Raw genomic sequence first — 25,276 nt, 5'->3', positions numbered from 1 at the left:
CATAAAAGTAGGCGGGAGCCGGGACCACTCTCTTTTTCATTTTCTGAACAAATCGTACTTCGTAGAGTCACTAAATCAAAAGGAACTGCATTTCCTTCTTTCACATTTTGGCAAATGATTAGCTTTTGATCTTTAGCTCCAGAGCCAAGAAACTACATTAGCAATGTTATTCAAGACATAACTCCTTTGTTGAAGGCACAATGATGGCAAATACTTAGCGCTCATGTCACGAATTTGTCACTGAGCGATGAACATCAACCAGCTTCAATCCATTACTTACATCTTCACATTTCGTAATATGCGGAAAACGGGAAGTAAATTTCACTATTCTACTGGCCTTACAATCATGTTTAGGTGGATAATGAAAACAAGGTTCCATGGATACAGCTTGTAGACATGGTGGATCAGGGATGTGTTCACCATACGCTCTCTGCAGAATCCATGGCTTCAAACCCCCAAGTCCTTGAGCAACATACCCAAAAGTAGACTTGGGGCTGGTGATTAAAGCATCACACAAACTCAGCAAATATATTTCAGTCCATGCCTTGATGTTATGCCCATTATCATTCGACTTTTGATGCCCTTCATGACTTGGCTGATAAACTCTGACAACTTCCCCAGTCACAGTTGTGTTGCCCAAATACATAGCCCTTAGCTTCTCACCGTATTCTGAGTATAAAGATGCAACTAGGATGGCTTTTGAAGGATTGTTCTTCGATGGAGATGTTACTGACTTGTGATGGCCCAATTGAGGCAGCAGGCTATGCTTGAAGGCACAAGTTAATATTTCATCAACGATGGTTTGATGTGGAGCTCGATGAGTATTATATATTCTTATTTGGAGGCCAATCCTCTCATTTTCCTTGGCCAAGTGAGCTTTATAGAACCTGCTAATAACATCCCACACCTCATTTGATGGTTGAAAAAGGTAGCGTCCCAGATGGTGGAAAACAGTGTCTTTTTCTGGGAACATTTTGCTTAGCTCTTGCCCAAAAGATGGAATCATGAAAAGAGAAGGGGAAAAATATTGATCTGACTTCAAAATCAATACAGGAACTTTCTGGAGAAGACTTTGGCTATGATCACAATGAAAAAAGTTATTGTGACCATCATGGGTGTGTTGTAGATTAAGAATTAGAAATGATGGCCAAATCACATTCGAATCACGTGTCTTGTTTAGTAAACTTTCATAGGTTTCAATATGTTTCTGTTCTCTGCGATAAGGAAAATTCTGAGGCAATAACCATGATGAATTGGGAAATGGCTCACAGAAGAGACCAACCATATCAGACCCAAATCTAACAAGTAGAACTCGATCTGTGATTATGGCGTAAAGAAATGCCGCAGCCAAGGTTATCATCCTATTCCCCAAGCCATTAGCAGCTGTCCAAACAAGGTATTTGCACTTTGTAGCTGCAACGTTTTTGCCAGATGTTTTGCCCATTTTCATGACTTTGTCAAAGGAGTTGGTGAGGGGTCCACATCTTCTATGAAGGTGTTCATAGTTGCGTAGCTTGAGTATCAGATATGATGAGGGTTTATGAGGGGATGCCTTGCGATATAAATAAGATTGATACCTACTTAGGCATGATCCTTCATCAAAAGTGGGAGCTAGAAGCTCACTGAGGAGTTTATCATTGGTAGCAGTGTCAGATAGAGATGAATCATGACTCACATTTGCAATCAATTGGTTCTTTTGACCTGCAGGTACGGGAAAAAGAGAAGTTGCAGATATTTGCAAGAAGATAAAGAAAAATCTAGGCAAATTAACAATCCCATTCCCATCAGTGATTCTGCAAAAAAGTTTAGATTGCTATGAAGTTTCAATAAAACTATTGCAGATCACGCTCAATAAACCGTAATGAATATAGGCATATTTTCTGCTTGTTTTGCCATAACCAAAGGTAAGCTGGTAATTTACCAATTTTTCATAGTAATAGGAAGTTATCTCGACTATTCAAGTTCAAGCGAGCCAAGAATAACAACTATAATTCTTCAAGTCATAATAGCATTAACCAGAAGACCTCTTATAGTAACTTGAAACTAATTCTGTCATTTTATATACGAAAAAGTGACTAGGAATGACAGAAAGTGGAAAATAAAGCCATAAAAAATGGTCATACCAGCATCAGAGGTTGTCTTTTTGGGAATGCTTTCTTCTGAGGCCAGTAAACCATCGTAAGCCTTTTCTTCGAAAATATTGTCCTTGACTGTTTGACATGCAGGTTAAACAGTTCAAGACAGAGTACATCAGAATTAGATATAGTAAAGTTGAATAGATGAAGTATATGTGATTGAGAAAACAAGAATGTCATAAACAATAGAAATAGATTGCGGGTAATGGCCTTACCTACCTCTGGTCCTGTAACATTCTGGACTTTTGCTCCCATGGCTTGAGGGGTTCTAGTAAAACTAACATTTTCAGCTTCCTTCCAGACATTAGTAGAAACATTCTGGTCTCTTTCACCCAGCACATTAGTTTTCGAAGATTTCTCAACGAGATGAGGTATTGAGTTTTGGTTTACCAGAGTAACTATGACTAAAATGGGGAAAGCAATGAAACCCACAACCAAAAATGTTCTGAATCCCTTGAATGTATTTGACTTTGTTTTATCCATCGTGGCTCGAAAATTTCGACCAGAACTGCTTACATGACAGCTCCAATTCGATGGCAATAACCAACTCCTAAAATAAGTGAGATGCAGGTAGCTTCAGATATCAATTTAGTTACCTAGAAGTGTAACAAATAAAGAATTTACACAATATCATAGCAGTTTAAATAACGTAGGTCTTGAAAAGGTAAGAAGATCTTTATTCGGTAGTTGACCTCCAGATTTCACATCCACCGTGATGAAAGATACTCACTAAGATGAATTATACAGACCAACGATAAAAGCTTTTTTGTTTTTTTTTCTTCCTTTTTTTTTTTTTTTTGGTTTTTGCATTCAGCGCCAAATGCCATCGGAAGCCCAAAATTGAATAGTTCCTTCTCAAACAAGCGAAAAACAGAGAAGAAACGGAAATGCTCACTCATCCTCAGCAGAAGACCTCGTGCTACCAATCCGCAATCTTCTGGAAATTTCATCAGAGAAAGCTGGACAGTGTAGATCCTCAAGTTTCCTTCTCTTTTCCCCCGACTTTGAGTGGAAGAATTCGGCAAATGGGATCAAAGGAGCGTAAGAAGAAAATGCAGGGTAGCGTCATGCTCCAATAATTGGACCGCACTGTAAATAACAAAGTAATCCTAAGTTTTTTGGTCAAAAGAAAAATCCCAAGTCCAAGAGAGGGGGGAAAACAGCACGATCTTCCGCCCCATGAGCCAGGTTTAGGAGGAGAAAGGAAAATCGTTATCAAATTAACATATATGCCCTCAATTTATGAAATTACTTAGTTGAAAACTAAGGGACAAAAATGTAAGATAATTTATGAGAAAATGACAGAAAAAGAATGGGAAAATTGTAAATATAGACTCCTAACATATAAAATTATAATTTGGGACCCTTAATTTGAAAAATAACAAGTAAAGACTTGATTCTAATTTTACAAATATAAAATCATGGTGAAATGTCTGAAATGTTTCTCAATTAAATGACAAGTCGACTATGAGAAATAACAATTTTATTTTAATAAGTGACAATTTCAATAAACCAAATCGCAACTTGATTGAAGGTATGCCAAATAACGAGTTGATTATGAGAAATGACAGGTTTACTTTAGCGAATAACAATTTTAATAGACCAAATCACAATTTGGTTGAGAGGCATTTCAGACATTTCACTCACATTTCATATTTGCAAAAATGGGATACATTCCTTATTTGCTATTTTTCAAATTTAGCATCCAAAATCGCAATTTTATATATTAAGAGTCTTTATTTGCAATTTTTTCAAAAAGAATTTAAAAATTATTAAATCTTAAATCAACTTTGTTTCCTGCATTTCAATAAGTTTTGATTGCATATAACTTTTAAATAACAACACATTTTATAAAAATTACGATTTGAAATTTAGTGATTTTCACATTTCTTTTATGACATTTGCTCATTTTCCCTATCTAATATAATTAATAGAAAAATGGTGTCGAACCAAATATTACTGAAACCCTGTTGTTTCCATGAATAATAAATCAAGGATATAATTGTATATTTATATGAAAATTTAATAATGTAACTTATAAATAAAACCACACAAATTACGAAGAGAAACACATAAACAAAATTATGATGAGTAGAATAAGCTATCGATAAAAATTAGTCTAGTTAATTAGAAGTTGACCTATATCTTATAATATGAGTTCAAATCCCAAATATTGATGTGAAGACCTATGGATTAATCTATAATTAGCCCATATCTTACGAGAATATGGATTCAAATCTCATAATCAATATGAGAACTTATAGATAATCTATAAATACTGCTTCCAGTCCTAATTATAAGACCATATTTATAGTCTATGAATATGGTCTTATAATTAGGACCCGAGGTAGTACTTCGTAAATTTGAAGTTTTTCCCCTTTTTCTTAAGTCATGAGTTGTATTCTATTTGTGAAACCTTAGCCTTTTCTTATAAAAACATAAATGGAGTCTATTATTAATTGTTTTATTTACTCCGAGCGTAATTATTTCGTTTGTTTTTATTTGATCCAAGTTCAAAAGGGCGGGATGCCCATGCCCTTGGCTTCTTGTTACATTAATGAAGCATGATTTGCTTTGATGGAAATGGACCAGTACGTTATCTGGTTGAAATCAATGTGAGGTTTCAAAATGGTGGTCCAGGATGAATGTTTATAATTTGATTCCACTCATAATACAAATTGATCTTCTTCTTCTTCTTTTTTCAATATCCTGATAAATTTTTACAAAACGTTAAAATATACGACCTCCGGTCCTAATTATAAGAGCTAGTTGACTAATTTGAAGAGATTAAGGGATTAAGTTAAGTTAGTTATTTGTCCTAAACAGGTGTTGTCTTTCTTAAAATATCCTTCCTAATCAAGTATATGGGCTAGAATTACTATTGTTAAAAAGACTACTTTTAAAAATATATATAAATATGAGAGACAAAGTGAATTAGGGTATTATATTTAGAACCAAATAAAAGTCAAATAAGGTCTTATATTAAGAACCGAAGATAGTATATTTTAACATTTTTTCTATGGAACTTTGCCTATGGTTTATGTAGCTGGTCTCAATTTCAGATAAAAGAAAAGAGTTGTGTTTGGACTTTTACAACCAACATAAAACTCTATCAAATCTTTGTAAAGCCGATTCAATTTTTGGTTCAAACATTAACATTGACACAAGTGTTTGATAGTTGTTAAGACTTTCAGGAAGTTTTGATGTTAACCCAATTATTTATCTTACTAACAAGTACTACCTTCCGTCCTTAATATAAAAACTCGTTTGATTTTTATTCTAGTCCTAAATATAAAACCCCCAATCCATTTTATTTCTCATATTTATTCTTTTTTTTTTCCAAAATAGTCCTTGTAATAATGATAGTTCTAGTCAATACACTTGATTAATAAAAATATTTTAAGAAAGACAACATCTAGGGGTGTTCAAGGCTGGCCCGTCCTGATCGGCCCGTTTCGATCCTGGTCTTATTGGGACGGGATGGGACAAAAAAGGGGACCGGGACAGGACGGGACACGGTCCTTTTTTTTATTTTTATCCTATTTATATAAGATTATTTTTCATATTTTTTTAAGATTTGAGACTATTGTATGGAACTATGGATATATTTATTTAGAGTTTTTATATTTGTTAATGATTTGATATTATTGATAATTAGAATTTTTAGCAAATTTTTATTGTGTTAAAAGCTTTTGTTTAGAGTTTTTAATGACTATTATATGTAATATTTTGAGCTTTTGTTTAAGAATGCCCAAACAAATAAAAAAGAAAATAAAAAGATGTTTTTATAAGGTTTAAGCCAAAAAAATATAGTTAAAAAATCAGATTTTTTAAAAAAAATTAAAAAAAAAAAAAACTTCGGGACGTCCCGGATCTGTCCCGTCCCGACCGGGACTGGGACAACCCCGGGACGGACCGGGACACAGGACAGATTTTCTGTCCCGTTACTGTTCACCGGGACGGAACCCGTCCCGGTCCCGATCCGCCCCGTGAACAGCCCTAATAACATCTATTTATTACAAATAACAAACTTAACTAATTTTTTTAATTTATTCAAATTAGTCAACTAGCTCTTATATTAAGAACCGAAGATAATATAAACATACACCTTTTATCAATTGGTTGTAGGAATATTTTTGCAGTTTGCTTTATGTGGAGACAGCAGATTGACCCAGCTTACTCGTAGATCTTGTTAAGATTATTACAGACATCAACATTAAAGTTGAATCTGGAGAATTTGACACTGAGGTAAATACAACATAGTCAAGATGGGGAAGTTACAAAATGCCAAACAAAACAAAGAAAAGAAAAGAATTGCCCCATACATTATTGAGGTTACATATGTTTGAACTGATCTAAACTAATCTCTACCATCCTGCTGGTTTCTGAGTGACACGTCTCTTAAACGAAAATGCAACACAGAACTGTAGAATGATACATTCATTTCTTCAATATTCATATATGTTAACTAGAAGCTACCAACTACCACATCCTGCAGTTTTGCTTGTTACTATGTTTATTTAATTACTTTCAAAAGTCACGAGGGTCAACAAAAATTACTGGTGAAGAGGATCCGGATATGATCCAATCAAGTGGCTCACATTTGTCCAGTTTCTTGATGCACCACACGTCCTCAGCCCATGAGAACTTGCTCCAGTGTGGGACCGCCTCTCTAACTGGGTCCCTTTGCCCCAGTTCAGTCACAACAGCCCCACAACCATCATCATCCTTAGCCATGTTATGCACAAATTCACACAGTGATCTCATGAGAACCCTACTATTCTTCCCTTCCATGTGTAATCCGTACAAGAAATAAACCCCAAATGGCTTAAAGACATCAGGAAAGGAAGGTAGCCTCAAACATGGAACCCATGAATCTAATATCCTTGTCCCTGCACAGAAGGTTTGTGTTAATGGTGAAACACCTTCACTTGTAACTTGAACACTTCCTTTGTGTTCCACACACTTAACATGGCAAAATTTGGAGGAATAATGCCTGTTTTTGGATCCCACTTCGAGAGATATCTCTTGGGGATGGCCATGAAGGTCCCTAAATTGAGCTTGTTAGACAAGATTAAGTCAATGTCTTTTGGGTGAAATTCTGAATTGGAAAGCAACCGGTTATATATGGACCTGGATAGGCATGGTGGAAGGCGAATCACGGTGATACTCGAAGTTATAGGCTTGTAGTGAGCATGAACAGGTTGCACCAGCATGGTCAGAGTTCTGAACTTTGAGTAGCCAAATTTTTTTGTGAACAAATTGATGGATGGTTCATTTGTATAGTCAGTTGCTATATATGCATACTTTGCCCCTTTCTGCTCGCACCACTCCTCTAAGTGTTCAACTAATTTTGCGCCAATGCCAAGTCTCCTGCGGATTTTGAAGCCATTATTTATATGTTCATATAATGAAGAGAGATCATAGAGTTAATAGAATGAAGAACAGGACCATGAGGAGATTGGAACTGAAGAAAAAAGTAGGCACACGCGGGGACCAAATTCAGAGAAATAGTTGAGAATAAAATAAGACATCCTATTTAGTTCCTAGTTCATAGTTCATAGTTTCTTAAAAAGGCATTTTTAGTGGATACATTTGTCATACATGTGTCAGTGCCGGGCTAGCTGGCTAATTGCTTTTTCACTGTTCCATGATACGAGGAACATTATCTGTCTTTTCCTTGGAATCTAATCCTCCCACCCCTCACAATATCTTTTCCCGTTTTTCTGCTTATTCTATGATGTCAGAGAGGAATTAGAACAAAGAAATCACACCACCTGTGGAGAGAAAAGAAGATACTAGCAAAACAGTCTCTGAACCCAACACTTGTGATTGTTGTGGTTCAAGAAAAGAAAACAGAAACTGTTGTGACTCGATATTTTCTTTCTTTTCAGTATATTTTAGTCTGAAACGCGTGCATTAAACTCAACTACGCATTAAGGTTAAAGGATCAATTCAAGAACAGTGCCTCTCACGTTTCTTTGGATTCCCTTGGACACTTTCATGGAATGTGCAGTGCAGAAACATAGAAAACTGGGAGCATATGAAAGAATAGAATGGTACCTTCTTGTTGGAGAGACCCTGAGCCCCAAAAGATAAGCCACCTTCACATAGACTGAACTCTCTCTTGCAACTGTCTTCACACATCCTCTTATCACTCCAACAACTTCTCCTTCTTCTCCATATTCTGCGACCTGCTTCAAACACATATACAAGCAAGTATTAAGATTTCAATCTCTAACTATGAGGTCAATAAGGATATGGATATGACTTTGACTTCATCTCACGTTGAGTTTTAGTGAGAGACCATAGTCATGAGCAACACGTCAATCAGTCCTCTTACAAAAGGCCTTATATAGTCTTACCATATTTTAATGTGGGACTTCTGCTTCTACTTAACGCTAATACATATATCCCTGTTATCACCTTTAAATAAAAAACTGAAGTTGAACATTAGAATCAGGATTTGCTTACCAGCATGATGTGTATTGGGAAGTGACGAATACGGCATATGGGGTCACCCATAAGGTCTGTGACAAGAGATGGCTTTCCTTTCTGCCCAACCTCACAAAGACTCTCCATTTTCTCTACTGCAATCTTGTGTCTCTCTTCATCATACTCTCTTACGACCACCGCTTCATTCATTGACTGTACGGTCTCTAATGGTGGTTTTGGCCAACTTTCAGCCGCTATCTTCAGAGACATAGTGACTCAATAAAAACAGAGAAGGAAGGCCAATATTTATGTATGTCCCTTGCTTCTTCTGGGTTATGTTTTTTCAAGGCATGGGATGTAAATATAAACACAAACACACATATACACGCCCCCCTTAAAACGCCCTGGAATTTGCTGACGTGGCACCTCCCCCTGAATTTAGTGGACCTTTATTCTTTTGGGAAAAAAGAAAAAGGAAAAATCTAAACTTCCATTCTCTTGTTTCTATTCTATCATGATCCTATCTTTTAGGGCTATAATGCGTGATCTAATACACACGGCAATATCCAAATGATGCATTGTTGCAACCATTTACCTTTTTCTTTATTTTATGAGATGACAATAGAATAAATTATATCAGACATGACTTCAATTATTGCTGACATTTGAGGTATCTGGCCTTATTAATTTGACAGAAGGAAAATAAAATTCAAAAGGGGAAAAAAGCACTAGTTAAAGGGTCTTCTCTTCACACTCACCTTCATGAAAAGTCAACAAGGAGATAATCATGACTAACAAAAATGAAAGACATGATTAGTTTAGGGTAAGGTTTTTCTGCAATCACTGTAGTTGTCATTTCTTCCAGATAGAAAGTGTAGTTATCCTTATATAAAAAGTATACGGATTGAAACATCTCAAGATTTGAAATGATAAGATCTTCTTTCAAGTCTTAGAAAGTAAATCAGAGAAGTCCAAATGACTAACTAAACAAATCTTTCTGTTCTTGGTTAATTTTTTGTTTTTCTATCGACTAATCCCTCTCATGAGAATGTTTATGGTTAAAACACTACCAACAGTGCTCTTCCTAGAATTTGTGTTCTTCTTCTTCTCATGGAGTAAAGCTACCACCTCAACTAACAGTTTGCTAGTATTTTTAGTTAAATTTCCCATTCAGCAGCAGCTGTCAATATTCTTCTAAACGAACATATAAACATTTCAAAAGCGATTCTCATTAAAAACTACAAATCTTTTGCATTCTTATTCCTTTCTTTCTCATCATTATATCACTGAGGTGAGGTGGGAGAAAAGCATATGGGCTTCACCACGTTTTTGTTGGACATTTGGGACAGTACTGTCACGATGTTGATGATGATAATCAACACGTACATATACGAAGTTCCTTTTAAATTCTCATCTATCCATTCTTTTGTTTGTTTATGTTTTAAAAGAATGGTGCCAAGTATTGTGAAAACACTAGTGTCAAATGGCTACAACCCTAGCTAGAAGCTTTACTGGATCCCAATATTTTTCGTAGGCTTAGGTGTCTGATTCCCAAATCGGGAATACTTTCACACTGCACAGTGGGGTCCCAATGTCCTAGAACTTTCCTGTTTGAGAAAGGAAAATTTAACCTTAAATTTTAAAACACACTGAGACCTATCATTGGAGCACATTGCCCCAAATGATGCGTACAAAAGGGTAAGAAAACAAGAAGTGCTTTGATGTCAAAAAACAGAGTAAGTGGGAATACAGAAGAGAGAGCTAGGCGCTGTAAGATTCTCATTAGGCTTTTGAATTGTGAGGTGAAGTATCATTGAAATGTGAAATCTGGTTAAGATTTTGCAGCAGACCCAGATTTGCCATTCTGTGAATGCATGCAAAACCTAGGCTTATGTCACAAGTTTTTCCATATTGTCATGGCATAATCACGATCTGTGTGCGTGCCACAAGTTTTGATGATCATCAAGGAATTTAATTTAGTGAATAACATTTGTGGTTTATAACCTCTTTTCTCTGTCCTTTTTCTCATATCAACCTGTGTTGTTTTCCTCGTACGTTGATGAGAAAAGCAAGGAAGAAGAAATAGCATTCGCTCTTGAACTATTATAACTTTCAGTGAAAATATGAAAAAGGGTTTTGTTACTTTTCCATTTATGTAATATAAATTAAATCTCTGTAATCCTTATTTAATAATTTTGTATTTATTAGCAGAAATTGTGAACCTTTTTTTTTTTAGCTTTTCCATGAACTGATGCAAAAATGTAGCTCAGATTTTCCGGGAAAGTTAAGCGAGAAAATCAATGGGCAGTGATTGGACTCCACCACTTGCATTTGTTTCTTTTCGGAATATTTTGGTAGTTGGTAAAGATTCAAATAGACTAAATAACAATGGCGCATGCTTCTACAGAGTGATATGGTGTGATTTATAAATTTGGGGACTTTTGTGTAACATGGAGCTAAAGTATACAATATGAGCATTTAACGAATAGCAAAGATGAACATTTTCCTATTTATCATGGAACATTAAAGAAATTTCAGAACTAGGTTTGAAGAATTGCGCTCTTCTTCTTCTTCTTCTTTTTTCCTGTGATTTTCTGTAAACCTCGTATAATTCAATGGGTAGAGGGAATCTCTGCCATTTTGTGAGACTTATCTTTATCTCTTTACCAACGGAGTTAGTGGGCCAAAAAAGTTGGTTCAATTAGTAGGTCTCTAACTCAATTCTTATTTAAACTAAAGACAGAAAAAAAAAAAACGTTGATCTCACTTTTTGCTGGCGCTTCAAAAAAGTTACTAGTATTAACCCTATGTGGTATAGGAGCTAATCCTAGATCGATCTCTTGTGGAGTCAAAACTTGGTTTTAAAATAACTTTTAAGTTGAGTTATGTGATTAAAGAGGGATAAGGAGTAGAAGAGAATGTTGATTTTTAATTAAGGTTAACAAGAAAGTAAAGAAAACGCAAAAATACAAGATAATGAATAAGAAAAACTTTACCAATAAGATAATCTTCCCAAGGATCGGTGTGTGGCTATCCCGATAGTTAATAAGAGTTAATAAAGAGAAAAGTACTAGGTCAAAATATAAACCCTAGGTGAACACGTAGGTCATAACTATTTAATTAATATCTATACCTAGAACTAGTATATATATCAACCAAATAATTATTTTTAGAACCACTTAGCATGTAAAGTTTAATTCCAATTATAATTTATTCCTCAAAACAAGAATATTCAAACGATATATTCTTGAAAAGTAAGCTAGTGCTAAACTTAATTCATAACTACGCATACAACCCTAAAAGTAACATATTAGAATAACATCAAATAATCATTAGAGGAAAAAGGATTTATAGATAAGCTCACAAATTATAACTAAAAAAGAAATTCACATTAATAATCAAAAGAACCACATATAAGAGTTTCAAAACCAAAAACTAGGAAATCATAAAAACTTACACATAAAAGATTAAAAACTCTAATTACAACTCATCTAGATTAAAGCATGGGACTCAAACTAGGGCTGAACAAAAAACCCAGTAGTCCAGTTAACCCGGTCCAGCCCGATAAGACCCGGTCCAGTTTAGCCCAAAAAAATTCAGACCGAACAAAAAATTCAGACAGACCAGACCGGGTTGAACATCGGGTCAGACCGGGTTTCGGGTTGACCCTTCAGACTAGGTGGTCTGGTCTGACCCGATGCTTTTATTTTATATTTTATATTTTTATTTTACCAAGCCCTAAATTCCTTCATTTCTCATTTCCTGCTTCTATCAGCGGCGCCTCCTCCGTCTCAGTCTCTTAGTCTAGGGCTAAACATGGACCAGACCGGGCCAGGCAGGGCATTAGCCCGTGGTCTGGTCCATTTTGGTCTTCGGGCTGGTCACCCCAACCCGAAGATCGGTCCTGCCCGGTAAGGAACCCGCTGTTCCTCGGGTTGGGCGGACTGGACCAGACTGGACCGGGTTACTGGTCCAGTCCAAGTCCATATCCCTTGTCCTGTTTTTTTTTTAAATTCCTGATCAATAATTTCCAATCTGTTACATAAAAAATTCATATCTATTTGTCCTAAACAGAATAACATCATGAGAATACCAAATTCCAAATAAAAATAACTTTAAAACAATCTACAAATTAAAATCAAGTATAAACTGCAAACAATACAATAAAAAAAATAAAAATGTAAAGCAAGTAAGCAACCATCGAAGTCCATAATATAATAACAAACAACTCCATTACACAGCCTTGAAAGCTTGTAGCTTGCTGGTTTGTGCATGCTACACTTTCAGCAAAATGCAAGTTTAAACAGGCAAAACCGCAGCGTAGAAGAAAAGTTCATTACTCCATTACACCAAAGCAAATATCAAATGAGAATATAATCAGTCTCAAAGTTTGCTGATTCAAAGGCCACAGGCTAATCAAATGTCATAGCTAATAATAAAACCAAAATACATGCCAATATCAAATATTACAGGTCCATCACACAACAGCAAATATCAAAACATGGAATGATAATCAGTGACACAACATATGGCAGCGAACTATGAACTCAATCCTTGCTTGACATGGAATCTTGCTCCTCCATTTCAAAGCGATAAATGGATAATATATCTGTAATAAATTGAACAAGAAATAAGAATACAATGACAATAATGAAGTAGACAAATTATTTCAACTTTAGGAACAATAATTAACTATGTCAAGCCTATATAATTGTTCACAATAACCAGATAAAAAAAGACATAAATCGGACAAGTTAGTTCAGCAATTAAGTAGACAAATTTTGACATTCATAACATACGTATTTACTACTGCAATCAACTGAAATGTAGGCACCCCAAGAACACAAATTGCGTTGGTTCTCCTTGCCTCAATTATATATATTAAGATCCTTTCACTACTGTCAACCCATTTTCCGAAGAGGTATTGGATAAAAAATATTCTCTCATTTATCTTAACCTTCTCCCCCATCCAACCCCCACCCAAACAAAAGCAATTTAAATATGGACCTAGTATTTGACCGAGGATCACATGTTTGCTTTGTTGGTAAATAAAACAAAATAAACACACAATATCCACAAAATGGGCAGCAATAATATTTTTAACGCGTGAGAATAGCCAAGCACCCAAGCCAAATCTGACAATAGAATAAGTAACAAATTAACAACACTCAAAAGAGGCTCGACCTTACCTAGATCTGTACTAACGGTGACGGAGCTGGAGAGCAGCGGCGATCCGGCAACTGGCGAGCAAATAGTGAGCTGCAGCAGCAAGCACAAATCGAAGGACTAGGAGGCAAGCTTGGTTGCAACTGCTAGGGAATGGGGTCGCCGGCACTGCGCAAATCACAAAAGGGGATGGGGGAGAAGCAGGTCTGAGGTCGCCTCTTCGCTGTCTTCGCTAATCGGTGAGAAATGAGAATGTGAGATGCTGACGCTGCCGCTAGCGCTAGGTTTGGAGGGAGAGGGGATTTGGGGATGAACTCGAAGCCTGATGAAGTGAGAGTGAATCAGTGATGGTCTGATTCTAATCTTTGATGGATTGGGGCATTGGGCATTAGGTGGTGTTGCAACTCGCAAGTGGGCATCAGATTGGATCTGGAAAAAAAAACCAACATGGGCCTAAATCACTAAAACAGAAATGGACTTGTTAGGTAAAAAAGAAAGGACTTCAATATGGGCCTATGTAGCTTTTTTTTAATATCTCACAAAAATTATCGGGCAGGACCGGGTTATTAGTCCAACATGCCTGCCCGTAACCCGGTCCTACCCGGTCTTCGGGTCAGACCCGGTCTGGCCCGAATTTTCACTGGGTTTTTTTGGACTGCTTTAAAAATTGGACCGGGTGAGACCGGGTTGGACCGGGTTTACCGGGTTACCGGGTTTCATGTGTAGCCCTATCTTAGTCACCTCCTCCATCTTCCATATGTCTCCTCCATCCTTCACATATGTATGTTGTTCCTTCTCTCCTTCTCTAACCCACCCGTAACATCTATCTTCCTTTTATGTTTTCCATGGCTTGAGTATTCCAGATTTGCCCCATTATTCCAGATCTGATATGTTGGTGTTTCAGCGTTCATCAACGGCATCTTCCAGATATGCAGAAGCTGAGGATGAAGATCCCATATCAGATCTATTCAAATTGAAGAGTCAAAAATGAAGGCCTCGGCTTTTTTTTCCCCCCCAGTGCACGTTTCAATCTTCAATACATGTTTTTTTTTTGCCGTATAAAAAGGAAAGACTACACTCATAGTAGGATTTGGGTCTTACCTCTCAAGCTCTCGTTTTTTCTTTTCCCATCTTAATTCACACCATGATTTGATTTATTGCTTCTTCAATCTTCATCAATATTATTTCTCCTTTTTCCCTTCACCTAGCCGTCGCTTATCTGCAATAATTCTTAGTGCATGAAAAAAAAATAATTCATAACATTTCACTCGCTTGTCAAATAATTTTCTTAATATATTGCTATGAACTATGAAGATTGTTGATTGTTGATGAGGTTCAAGGCTGTAGAACTTCATTACCAAATCTGTTGTCTTCTTCATCTCCTCGGTTTCTATCTCTTCTACTTTCTTTGTATGTGCAAGAGGAATTTTATTAGGAAATTTTTGTGACACTGTCTAGGGAACCCGGTCCAGCCCGGGGTGACCAACCCGGTCCTGTCCAGTAGTCGGGTCAATTCGGTTTAGACCGGGTCTCGGGCTAAAAAATAGAACCCGAGGTAAATTCAAACCGGGTTTCGGGTTAGGGGTTAACCCGGTCCAACCCGGTCTTTGTGCAGCCCTAACTCAAACCACAATATCTCTCTTCAAGAACAAGGAGACTAGCCACTCATGTGGCTAGAACACATCATGTTGATAAAGAAAGAAAACAGAACTATATAGATGAAATAGAGAGAATTTGATGCCTTAGTGGATGCTTGTAGGCAATGTAGAGAGTGAGTGAAGATGACATGTCTTGCTCCTTGTTTGTGGACCTCTTTTTATGGCATTGGTTGACCCCCTCCTTGCCTCCTTATGGGATAATGATGATGATCTTTATTTTATCTTGGACCCTGGATCTTTGAATAATTTAGCCTCCTCATATCTTCCTTGATTTTCCATTCAAATAAATCCTAGGATAATATATTTAAATATTACATATTTTGAATAAATTATCCTATACAAATAATCTAAGATAATAACCTAGAAAACTATTAAATGATGTCATATATAAAATATGGATGGAGAAAAAATGGAGAGAATGGCGTGCACAATAGGAAGGATAGCATAGGATATGATAGTAATAATAGTAATTGAAAAAATGTCAAAAAGATTAGGTGGAAGAGGATAGGACTTTTATCTCTTGACTTGGCTTAGAAAATAAGTCATTAAATTAATATTTGAATTAAGATAAAAGATGACTTAAGTATTAAGGTTTAGGATAATGAGAAGCTTAGTTGGCACAATGTGAGTGGAAGTAAGAAGGATTTAGGATAATTCAAATAATCAAAAAAGAAGACTTGGAGAGAAAGTAAGGGGATTTAATAGGAGTTTTGACTTATTCAAATATGAATTTGGGATCATAATTAATTTTTAAAAAATATTTTAGGATATTCTCTAACTAGATGTCTCTAATTATATATTAACAATTTCTCCTTTAATTTAATTAATTTTATAATCCCAAAATTGCTCTTCATTAATAATGTGGCACTTTCTTTGATTTGATGAGAAAGAAAACCTTGTGAAATTACCTTCCTACCCTTCATTAATGATAAGCCACGTTTTTTAACAATAAAACCATAAAAGAGATGCTATTTGGGTTTAATAAATGAAAGTGTTATGGCCCATTTGAGAGGTATAAGTGGTAAGTTAACATATATGGACCCTAACTATGTTGTAAGTTGACCCAGATGTATTTTAAGATCTTGAAATCTATTGGTTCTTCAACACCTATGTTTTTTTTTTTCCCAATTTCTTTGGGCTCGAAAGCTCACCTTCCTTGATCCTTTATCACCTTGCAATGGTGTCTGGGGCCTAGCTTAGATTAAAAGTTTCTAATTATCCTGAAACATACTAAAAAGTAGAAATACCTTCATGTAGACTAGTTTAACTAAAAAAATAACAATTAGACCCATTTTAGCATTTACTTGTATAATTCCTTGTTAGCTCAAATTAGTAACAACTATTGCAATTAAGCCCTTAGATTATAATAAAATCTCCAAAATACATATATACAAATATATAATAAAATAGGGATACACTAAACATGTAAAGTGTCCTTTCAAATTCAAGAAATATCTCTCTTTTTTCTATTAATATGAACAAAACAGCAACAATAATCACTTGACAAGAGCCCTTTTTCCCCTCCCTTCTCTTCCTGAAGAAAAAAGGACAATAGAAGCATTATAATGTTATATTACACTAAAGCTAGGGATACATTAAATGTTTGAATTGCATTTTTCACAGCCTCAACATCAATATCAATTAACTTCCCTGTCTTTGATGATATTACAGTGCATTTCTTCTCTTTCGCTTGTGGAACAAACAGATCTCCCTTCTCTTTCGAGCCAAATAACCCAATACTACAGTTGAAGGAACAAAGAGGGACATGTCAGACTCATTCTAACGTTGGCTGAATCAATGAGACTGAATGATTTATGGTTTCTTTAAGAATCATTAATGTAATTTATCCTCAAAATTATATCTAAAAGATCCACTTTTTTCTCCAAAGCTTAATTGTTATGGTGCGGAATTTAGTTTGGCTAACCAACACTTTATATTGTTGATAAAGTTACCTGGGTTTCTCACGTGCATGTGCAAGTTGGATAGCAGCTGTGTTTGTAGCTATTACCCCAGCTGAGTCATTAATAAGAGCAGCCAACTCAAACCACATAAATGAAATCCCATCAGTAATATATAAACATCAAAACAGTTCTAAAAATGCCTATTGCTCTGTCTCTTATATCTCAATGTTTCCTTTTTAGTTTTTAAAATTAGAATAGACTGCTTGCTATTTGAATAAGAGAGATGTAATATAAGTACCTGTCCTGGGGTAGTGATGAAGACTATGCTAGCATCTTCTCCAATAACTTCAACTACATTTTCTCGGTCTCTTTCATGTGGAATCACGAAGACTGGCCTAAAATCCCTGTTAAAATGAACCGGAACAGGTATAAATACTATCAGTAATGTTCTATCAACTCTCAACAGGGGACCAAAACCTAGCAACTATAATTCAATGTGATGTCAATACCGAAGGCAATACAAATGCAAAATATCGATCGTATTCCTTCCCTGAAAACTCATACAAGGGAAAAATAGAAAATGCAAGCATTTTGATCAATTAGATTTGTATTTTGAATATGCCAATGCAATTAAGGAGGGGAAATTCACACCCATGCCGCTAAGGAGTAAGAAAGTGCTTTAAGGACAGATGCAGTGAACATTATGAAGGACGGTACGTCCTTACTTGCTGTCATGTCACATGATGAGAAACAATTGCATATATACGGCTAAAAAGCTTATATCAATGCAATGATAATCTTATTTCCAACCCCGCAGTTCAAGGACAACCTTCCATACCTTATCTCCTCAACAATCTGAGCCCATACTTCAATGGGCAACAAGCCATCAGTATCTCCTTTAGACTGCATTGAGGCCTTTGAATCTGATTGTACCCCATGAATTACAATATATTTCCCTTTTTCTGCTCCTGCTTTCTTGTATTTTTCCTCCACATAATCCTTCAGCTTCCTTGAAAGTGATACTCTAAGTGGTGGCAGAGGTTGCCTTGGGACACTGCGAAATGGTCTTCCCAGCCAATCAACCATCTGATGATACCTACACCAGCAAACTCATTGAAAGGAAATTACCAGTTATAAACTGCCTCACAGATTTTGCTCTGTTAAAGCAATATTCTTATGACAATGCAGGTTGAAGGCATAAAAGCGTAACCAAATATCTCTAAAATCTTAGCGCTCTACTATATACTCACATATTATATCCTCCCTCTGAGAGATTTAGTCTATCTGGCTTGAATGTTTCAGATAGAAGTAATCCTGCTCCTGCAGCATTCACATTTGGGTACACATAGCTAACTCTGTCCCGAGCTGTTGTCATAAACAAAAACGCAGCATGGCCTAGGCCTGCCAATTTGGTTGATAAGATCATGTCATAGTACCTGTTCTGTAAGCACAATAGAAGAACAGTGCATTACTATTGAGAGACCCTACAATTATATGTAAGCTAGGAACTTTCATATATGATTCCAAGATTTAATGTCTGTTGTGCATAATATTTGGAACTAAACTCTTTCTTTTCCACGAATGATAACATTGCCTCAGTTCATAATTTTTGCAGCCAGCGTGATTAAAAGAGGATAGCTTTTTCAGAGTGTCTTGCTTATTACACCTCCGCTCCAATAAAGCTGAAGCTCATCAGACTTATCAGCAAGGAAATTCTGTTCTCAAATTGCTTTAATAGAACTTATTAATCAAATCACAAAAATTTGGCTTCCAACGTTGACATGTATTTTGAGTCAAACTATAAGATTAACATCGGCTGATAAATTTTAGTGTACTAACGTTAACATTTAGAAATACGCCAACCTTGAGAACTCCGATCATATCAGTGTATTCTGCAGGCTCTGGGAAATAGTCGTCAGGATCATACACATTTGCCCACCTCACATTCTTATTCAACTCATAAGTCTGCTTCCCCCTTTCTGATGCCAACACATCAATCTGAACACCAGGATATCTATCCTTAAGCAACTGAATAGCTGGGAAGAACAACAGATTCTCATAGACACCACCAGAGATCACACAACAGCACCTCCTGACATCTCCTCTCACTTTCAAAGCCAAAGAAGCTATTTCCACAGAATACCCAGCAGGAAATTTCAAGAAACCGTATGGGTTATTCGGGTCATCGGGCGGCCTCGGATCCTCTTCCTGCTTCCCATCTGAAAACAGGGAGCCATACTCCATGGTCGGGTCCTCCCCATCATCAAATGGGTCAAGCCATGGGTTCTTCTTGGCATTTGTGTGAACGCTTCGTCTGGTGCTGCTGGCATTATGGGGTTGGTGGTCTAATGAGCTCAAGAATGGAACTTGGGTGGAGTGAATGGAAGGAATTGAAGGTGGGTTTGTGAGGAGAGGTGAGAAAGCTTTTGGATTTGGAAATAAATAAGTTGCCGCCATTGAGCTGCGAAAAAAGGTACCTTCTGATGCTGGTTTCGTTAGTGAGAGTGATGAAGAAGTACCTTTTGGAATTTAAATGAGTGGACATGAGATGGATAATGTGGATCATGAGCTTTTGTCACATGTGGGAGTACAATGTCACGTTATCTGACCCACCCGTTAGCTCATTGGTGAAGGTTTTAAAACAAGATTTGGACGGTTTTTTTTTTTTTGGGGGGACAATTGGAGCTTGGGTTTAGAAATCTAATATTTAATATAAAAACTAGTTTAATTTTTAATTTGGTCTTAAATATAAGATTTTAATCACTTTGTTTTTTATATTTATCTATTTTTTTAAAATAGCACTCATAATAGTTATACATGTTAAAAGTTTCATCAAATGATAGTTTTAACTGATATACATGATTAACAATAATATTTTAGAAAAGAAAACATATACTACTTTCGATTCTAATTATAAGACCTCATTTGTAGTCTATAAACTAAGTTTTATAATTATGACTGAAGTAATATTTATTATAAATAACTAACTTAACTAAGTATTTTAATTTTTTCAAACTGGTTAATTAAGTCTTATATTAAAAATTGAAGGTATTATGTCAGTAAAAGTTAAATTAACAAGAAGTTAGCTCATAAGGATGTAAATAAATCTTGTTATCAATGTGAATTTATTGGGAATTTATAAATCCACCTCATCTATTAATTTTTTTCATATCAAATTTAGAACTTATTTGGAATGACTTATAAACAGTTTTTTAATTATGATTTATAAAATATAAGTAACTATATCAACAAAAGTTTTATCTTAACTTACCTAAAACATGTTTATAAATGATTTCAAATGAAGCCTTGAAGTCATTGTTTGTTTAGGTGAAACAAAAAAAATGGAAATTAAAAAGAAAAAAACATATCATGTGGTTTGCTCATTGGCAGGTCCATTAAGGTATGAAAATCTATTCAATAAAGTGTTATGTTTTGAACCAACGTTTTCGTATCTTCCTAAGATTTCTTTTTAAAATGTGGTTCTAAATATAAAAAAATTATTATCTCCAGCTCAAAATATAAGATTTCATTTTTAGTTTAAATCTAAACTACAAATAAAATCATATATTAAGATTTAAGAACAAGAAATAATATGTTTCTAGTTAGGGGTAAGGTTGTCAAACTCATGAGTTTAAACAAACTTGTGATAATAATGTAAACTCGGATCGTGAACTCGAATCGTAAACTCGTAAGAGTTTACTTTTATTAATAAACTGATATTAAAAGTATATAATCAAATAATTAATATATAAAAAATGAGAACAATTTCATTTAAATATATTTTAAGTTTAAATAATTGAAATTATATTTATTAATGTTCATAATGTATCATTTCAACAAAGAAATTTCTATAAAAATCATATATAAAGTCACTAAACATAATTAAATTCAAAAATTTAACACGAGTTGAAAAACGAGTTGACACGATTTTGTAAGTTAAAAACGTAAAAACGGTAAACTCGATAAATGAACTCGTAAGTTTAACCGAGTTTATAATTATCACAAGTTTAAAAATGAATCAACATGATTTTATTAACTGAAAACGTAAAAACATTAAACTCAGAAAATCAATTCGCGAGTTTGACAAAAACAATCAAGGGTAATTGGAACGTTATGGACTGAGTACGAAGCTTCCAAGCGACGACAACCATATTGCCGTTTCACTGTAACGAAAAAGAGAAGCGATAACATTCCATCCCTTTTCGGCCGGACAAATTTGTCCTTTTTGTCAGAGCTGCGTTCCTACGTGGCGAGCTATAAATGGTGATTTCTAACCTTTACTTTCTCTCTCTTCCGCTGCTTCTTTCTCTCCCCTCTCATCTCACAATCCACCTTTGATTCGATGCTTTCTCCACCAAGCTTCAACATCAGAATTTTGCTTTGAATTTGTCCCCCCAAAAAAAAAAAAAAAATCGTTTCACGACCTTTCTTGACTCTTTCTCAGTTGTCCTCAAGGGAGCCGTTTTCGTCGCCCGCAATTAAAGTTCATGGCTTTTTCAGCCACGAAATTTAAAAAAAGTTTTGTTTTCTTGTAATTCATTTGAAAGTTGAAACTCTCTTTTCCGTTAGGGTTTTGCATCATAGAAGCAGCGCATTAAATTCCCCGTAGTCAATTTCACCAAGCGAAATTTTCGAGCTTAGAGTAGTTACTCTTTGGCCATATATTTTTTTCAATATTTTGTGTGCAGCCTGGAATTTGAACTTCACATTCAAGCATTGACTTCAAAGTTCAGGAAGAGAGAATTTCTTGTGATGTCGGGCCCACCCAGAGTTCGATCCATGAATGTTGCTGATTCCGACTCCCGGCCGGTGCTTGTTCCCGCCGGCAACAAAGCTCGGACTACCGACGGACGGAAACCTGCTTCAAAACCTGTCAAGAAACCGGAGCAGGCGGTTCTAGAACCTGAGGCCAAGGAGAAGAAGCCAGCTGTGAATTCAAATCCGCTATGCGTTTCAGTACCGACGATTTTGAAGCGGCAGGATCATCATCAGGCCGTACTCAGTTTGTCAATGAACGCTTCTTGCTCATCTGATGCTTCGTCAACGGATTCTTCAACTCACAGTCGAGCGTCGTCAAGCGGGAAGGTGGTGCGGCGTACAAGTGAGCCATTGAAGAAGAAGAACTCTGGTCCGAAGTCGGAGAGGCGTGAAAAGGTTGGAACAGATAATGTGGCTGTTCCTGATAACTTACCGGCAGATTCAACTGATAGTTCGGAGGGCAAGAAAAGGTGTGCTTGGGTTACACCTAATACAGGTACCTTGGTTCCTTGGCATTTATTTAAAGTATTGTGCTTTCCTTTCTTTTGGCCAACAAAAGTATCGAGCTGTTGATGCCATTTGTTTGAGGCTTCATTGCGATTTTGGGTACTTTAGAGTTGGGAATGGGTACCCTTGACGCTTCTCTTTGACAATTAGGGTCCTAAGAGTAAGACATGAATGTAAAGTTGCAATTGATCGCAATATGGAACACTAGATATTTTAGTAAAGGCAAGATTAATTTTTGAATCTCACTACCACGTCTTTTTATTCTGTAAACTTCCCAATAAACCATGTTTAGTAAATCGACTAGTCATTGGGCATGGAAAGGCTACGGATTATTTGTCCTTTCACATAACATGATTCAGCTTCACACTGCGATATCATCCTTGGTTTCACGACATCGAATTCAGAACAGTAGCCAAGCTATATTCTGAATCTGGTAGCTTCCAGGTCTAACATGACATCAAATATTGTCCCGTGGGGTTCTAACGTATTATTTATCTAATAAAGAAACCACTATTGTCTCTAAGTAATGTGTCAATGTCATTCACTAACTGTGATCGCTGTATTACAGTGCACTTTTTGTTGTTCTTCCCAATGTGAGATCAAGAGGAGCAGTTTCAAGCTCTTGTATACTCTGACTAATAATGAATTATGGATATTAGACTTTCGTAGTCTACATCAGCATTCATTTTAAGCAGCGAATTTTGATGATGTGGATGGTGAGATCCCTGTAGTTAGTCCTAGATTATTTATAGAAGAGCCTGCTATGTCCTGTGATACTGGTTCATCTTGAGTTTGCTTGTTGTATCCTAGCAGATCTAACATTTTTCCTTTTATTATAGTCATTTATTTTTTCAGAATAAGTGAAATATGGATGTCAACATAGAAACTCCGAGATATCATATTTATCTCTAAGCATAAGATCAATTTTAGTAGTCAGTCCCTGAAGTTCTATCTGCTGCAACTTTTAAGACCACTCAAGGCCATGAATCGTGCCTGCAAAGGTTGATTTTCATGCACAGAAGCCATTAACGTCCTCTTGTCTTGTTTATCGGCCAACTGGAATGATTTCGTTTTACAAGCAACTTTTCTAAATGATATGGCAAACATATTAGTCAGATATTATCGCCCATATTAGTCAGATATTATTCCCTTACAATTCAACTTTTTTTTAGTTTACTTTGCCTGAATCCTTTGCCCTTAATGGGATAACTAAATGTCTGATTTCACTGTTTTCTTAATTGGGGGCTTGCTGTAGAACATTGTGGCTGCAGATTCCTATGTGCTTCTTTGATTGCTTATTGGCTTTCCTTTTTGTCAGAACCAAATTATGTTGCTTTCCATGATGAAGAGTGGGGAGTTGCTGTCCATGATGACAAGTACGTGGGGTTTGTTGCGGTGTTTGTGCGATCTTTATTCCTTCAGCTTTGTGGTTCAAACAGAGCCTCATAATGATTCTATGATTTCATGCAGGAAATTGTTTGAGTTGCTCAGCTTCTCTGGAGCCTTGGCTGAACTCACATGGCCCGCCATCCTTAGCAAAAGGCGATTATTTCGGTATGATTGTATTGTTATTAAAAACAAATGTTATGGATATATCACATTATATTATAAGATGTTACTCATCAAATTATAGTTCTGCTTCCAATTGGCTTTCTAGTAAACAGGTGGCTTTTATGTGGGAAATGCATTTTAAAATTTTGGGTTTAAACCGAATTAATATTTTTGTCACATGACATGTCTGAAAACAGTGAAGTCTTTTTGGAATTCGATCCAAGTGCTGTTTCCCGAATGAACGAGAAAAAGATAACCGCACCGGGAAGCCCTGCCACATCTTTGCTTTCAGAACTCAGGGTACGAGCCATAGTTGAAAACGCACGTTTGATATGTAAGGTAACTACTTTCATTTATCCTCAAGTCTGCCTTGTTTTTCACTAAGTGCGGGGAAATTAACCCTTAAATTTCAGACTTTTCTGTCACCGACCAAGAAGATGAATGAAAATGAAACAGGAAAGCTGCTCCATGATGCTCAGATGAGTCATAAATGATGACCAGATTTGTAATAAAACAAGATGTCAGAGCAATTTTTTTGAGGGTGATTAAAATTCCTCCCATGCCATGCAGGTGATTGACGAGTTTGGCTCCTTTGACAAGTTCATCTGGAACTTTGTGAACCATAAGCCAATAGTTAGTCAATTCCGATACGCACGGCAGGTACCCGTCAAATCTCCAAAGGCAGAATTCATAAGCAAAGACCTTGTGAAGAGAGGGTTCAGGAGTGTGGGACCAACGGTCATCTACACGTTCATGCAAGTGGCTGGGCTAACAAATGACCACCTTATCAGTTGCTTCAGATTCAAAGAATGTACAGCCACCGAAGCAACAGCACATAAAGACGGCTCCCTCATCGCATCTAAGGTCAATGACAAAACAAACGAGGATCCCACGGAGGTAGGTTTGTTGCTTGCTGTGGATAAATTGAGCTTCACGTCCAAGTAGAATGATTGAAAATGATAGGCTCTAGTTTGGTTGACGGTGTTGACCAGGCTTTGCTTGTGGCAACGGAGTGTACAAATCCATACAGAAATAGCTAGAAAGAACCTGTATCTGAAAAGCGCAATGACTCCGGCAATTCAAGTTCTTGTGTATTAATTAAAAAATTACTGAAGTGGATTATTTATTCTCCTCTGTCTATCTCTCTCTCTCTCTCTCTCTCTAT

At 36.2% G+C, this 25,276-nt stretch overlaps 3 protein-coding genes and 1 pseudogene across 3 annotated transcripts; 1 reads left to right on the top strand and 3 right to left on the bottom strand.

Annotated features, from left to right (window-relative positions):
* Positions 1–78: 78 nt before the first annotated feature.
* LOC114739080 (galactoside 2-alpha-L-fucosyltransferase) lies at positions 79–3,199 on the bottom strand. Its single transcript, XM_028927135.1, has 4 exons — positions 3,031–3,199; positions 2,351–2,685; positions 2,124–2,210; positions 79–1,701 (listed from the first exon to the last, which is right to left on the bottom strand). Exons 2-4 carry the CDS (start codon positions 2,616–2,618, stop codon positions 227–229), a joined length of 1,830 nt encoding a protein of 609 aa, XP_028782968.1. The 5' UTR covers positions 2,619–2,685; positions 3,031–3,199; the 3' UTR covers positions 79–226.
* A 3,466-nt stretch (positions 3,200–6,665) lies between these two features.
* Positions 6,666–8,840, bottom strand: LOC114739086 (probable N-acetyltransferase HLS1; annotated as a pseudogene).
* Positions 8,841–11,448: 2,608 nt separating this feature from the next.
* LOC114739084 (probable GMP synthase [glutamine-hydrolyzing]) lies at positions 11,449–25,251 on the top strand. The gene is made up of 7 exons (XM_028927138.1): positions 11,449–11,452; positions 22,029–22,549; positions 23,879–23,936; positions 24,031–24,114; positions 24,309–24,450; positions 24,682–25,008; positions 25,104–25,251. Exons 2-7 carry the CDS (start codon positions 22,048–22,050, stop codon positions 25,149–25,151), a joined length of 1,161 nt encoding a protein of 386 aa, XP_028782971.1. The 5' UTR covers positions 11,449–11,452; positions 22,029–22,047; the 3' UTR covers positions 25,152–25,251.
* LOC114739083 (photosynthetic NDH subunit of subcomplex B 1, chloroplastic-like) lies at positions 16,838–19,806 on the bottom strand. Its single transcript, XM_028927137.1, has 6 exons — positions 19,159–19,806; positions 18,546–18,736; positions 18,134–18,391; positions 17,594–17,699; positions 17,347–17,432; positions 16,838–17,133 (listed from the first exon to the last, which is right to left on the bottom strand). Exons 1-6 carry the CDS (start codon positions 19,750–19,752, stop codon positions 16,968–16,970), a joined length of 1,401 nt encoding a protein of 466 aa, XP_028782970.1. The 5' UTR covers positions 19,753–19,806; the 3' UTR covers positions 16,838–16,967.
* Positions 25,252–25,276: the final 25 nt, after the last annotated feature.

This window comes from Neltuma alba, unplaced genomic scaffold (assembly GCF_004799145.2).
Source record: "Neltuma alba isolate B1F8T4 unplaced genomic scaffold, ASM479914v2 tig00013762_pilon, whole genome shotgun sequence".
Lineage (NCBI taxonomy): Eukaryota > Viridiplantae > Streptophyta > Magnoliopsida > Fabales > Fabaceae > Neltuma > Neltuma alba.
This window is presented reverse-complemented; position numbering and strand designations above follow the sequence as displayed.

Coding starts and splice junctions, on each gene's coding strand:
- LOC114739083 (XM_028927137.1), bottom strand. CDS start 19,752: ATGGCGGCAACTTATTTATTTCCAAATCCAAAAGCTTTCTCACCTCTC. Junction 18,392..18,545: donor TCAGAGGGAGGATATAATAT/GTGAGTATATAG, acceptor TTGCTGGTGTAG/GTATCATCAGATGGTTGATT. Junction 17,433..17,593: donor TCATCACTACCCCAGGACAG/GTACTTATATTA, acceptor ATGTGGTTTGAG/TTGGCTGCTCTTATTAATGA.
- LOC114739080 (XM_028927135.1), bottom strand. CDS start 2,618: ATGGATAAAACAAAGTCAAATACATTCAAGGGATTCAGAACATTTTTG. Junction 2,211..2,350: donor TGTTACAGGACCAGAGGTAG/GTAAGGCCATTA, acceptor CATGTCAAACAG/TCAAGGACAATATTTTCGAA. Junction 1,702..2,123: donor AAAGACAACCTCTGATGCTG/GTATGACCATTT, acceptor CCGTACCTGCAG/GTCAAAAGAACCAATTGATT.
- LOC114739084 (XM_028927138.1), top strand. CDS start 22,048: ATGTCGGGCCCACCCAGAGTTCGATCCATGAATGTTGCTGATTCCGAC. Junction 22,550..23,878: donor TTGGGTTACACCTAATACAG/GTACCTTGGTTC, acceptor CCTTTTTGTCAG/AACCAAATTATGTTGCTTTC. Junction 24,451..24,681: donor ACGCACGTTTGATATGTAAG/GTAACTACTTTC, acceptor CATGCCATGCAG/GTGATTGACGAGTTTGGCTC.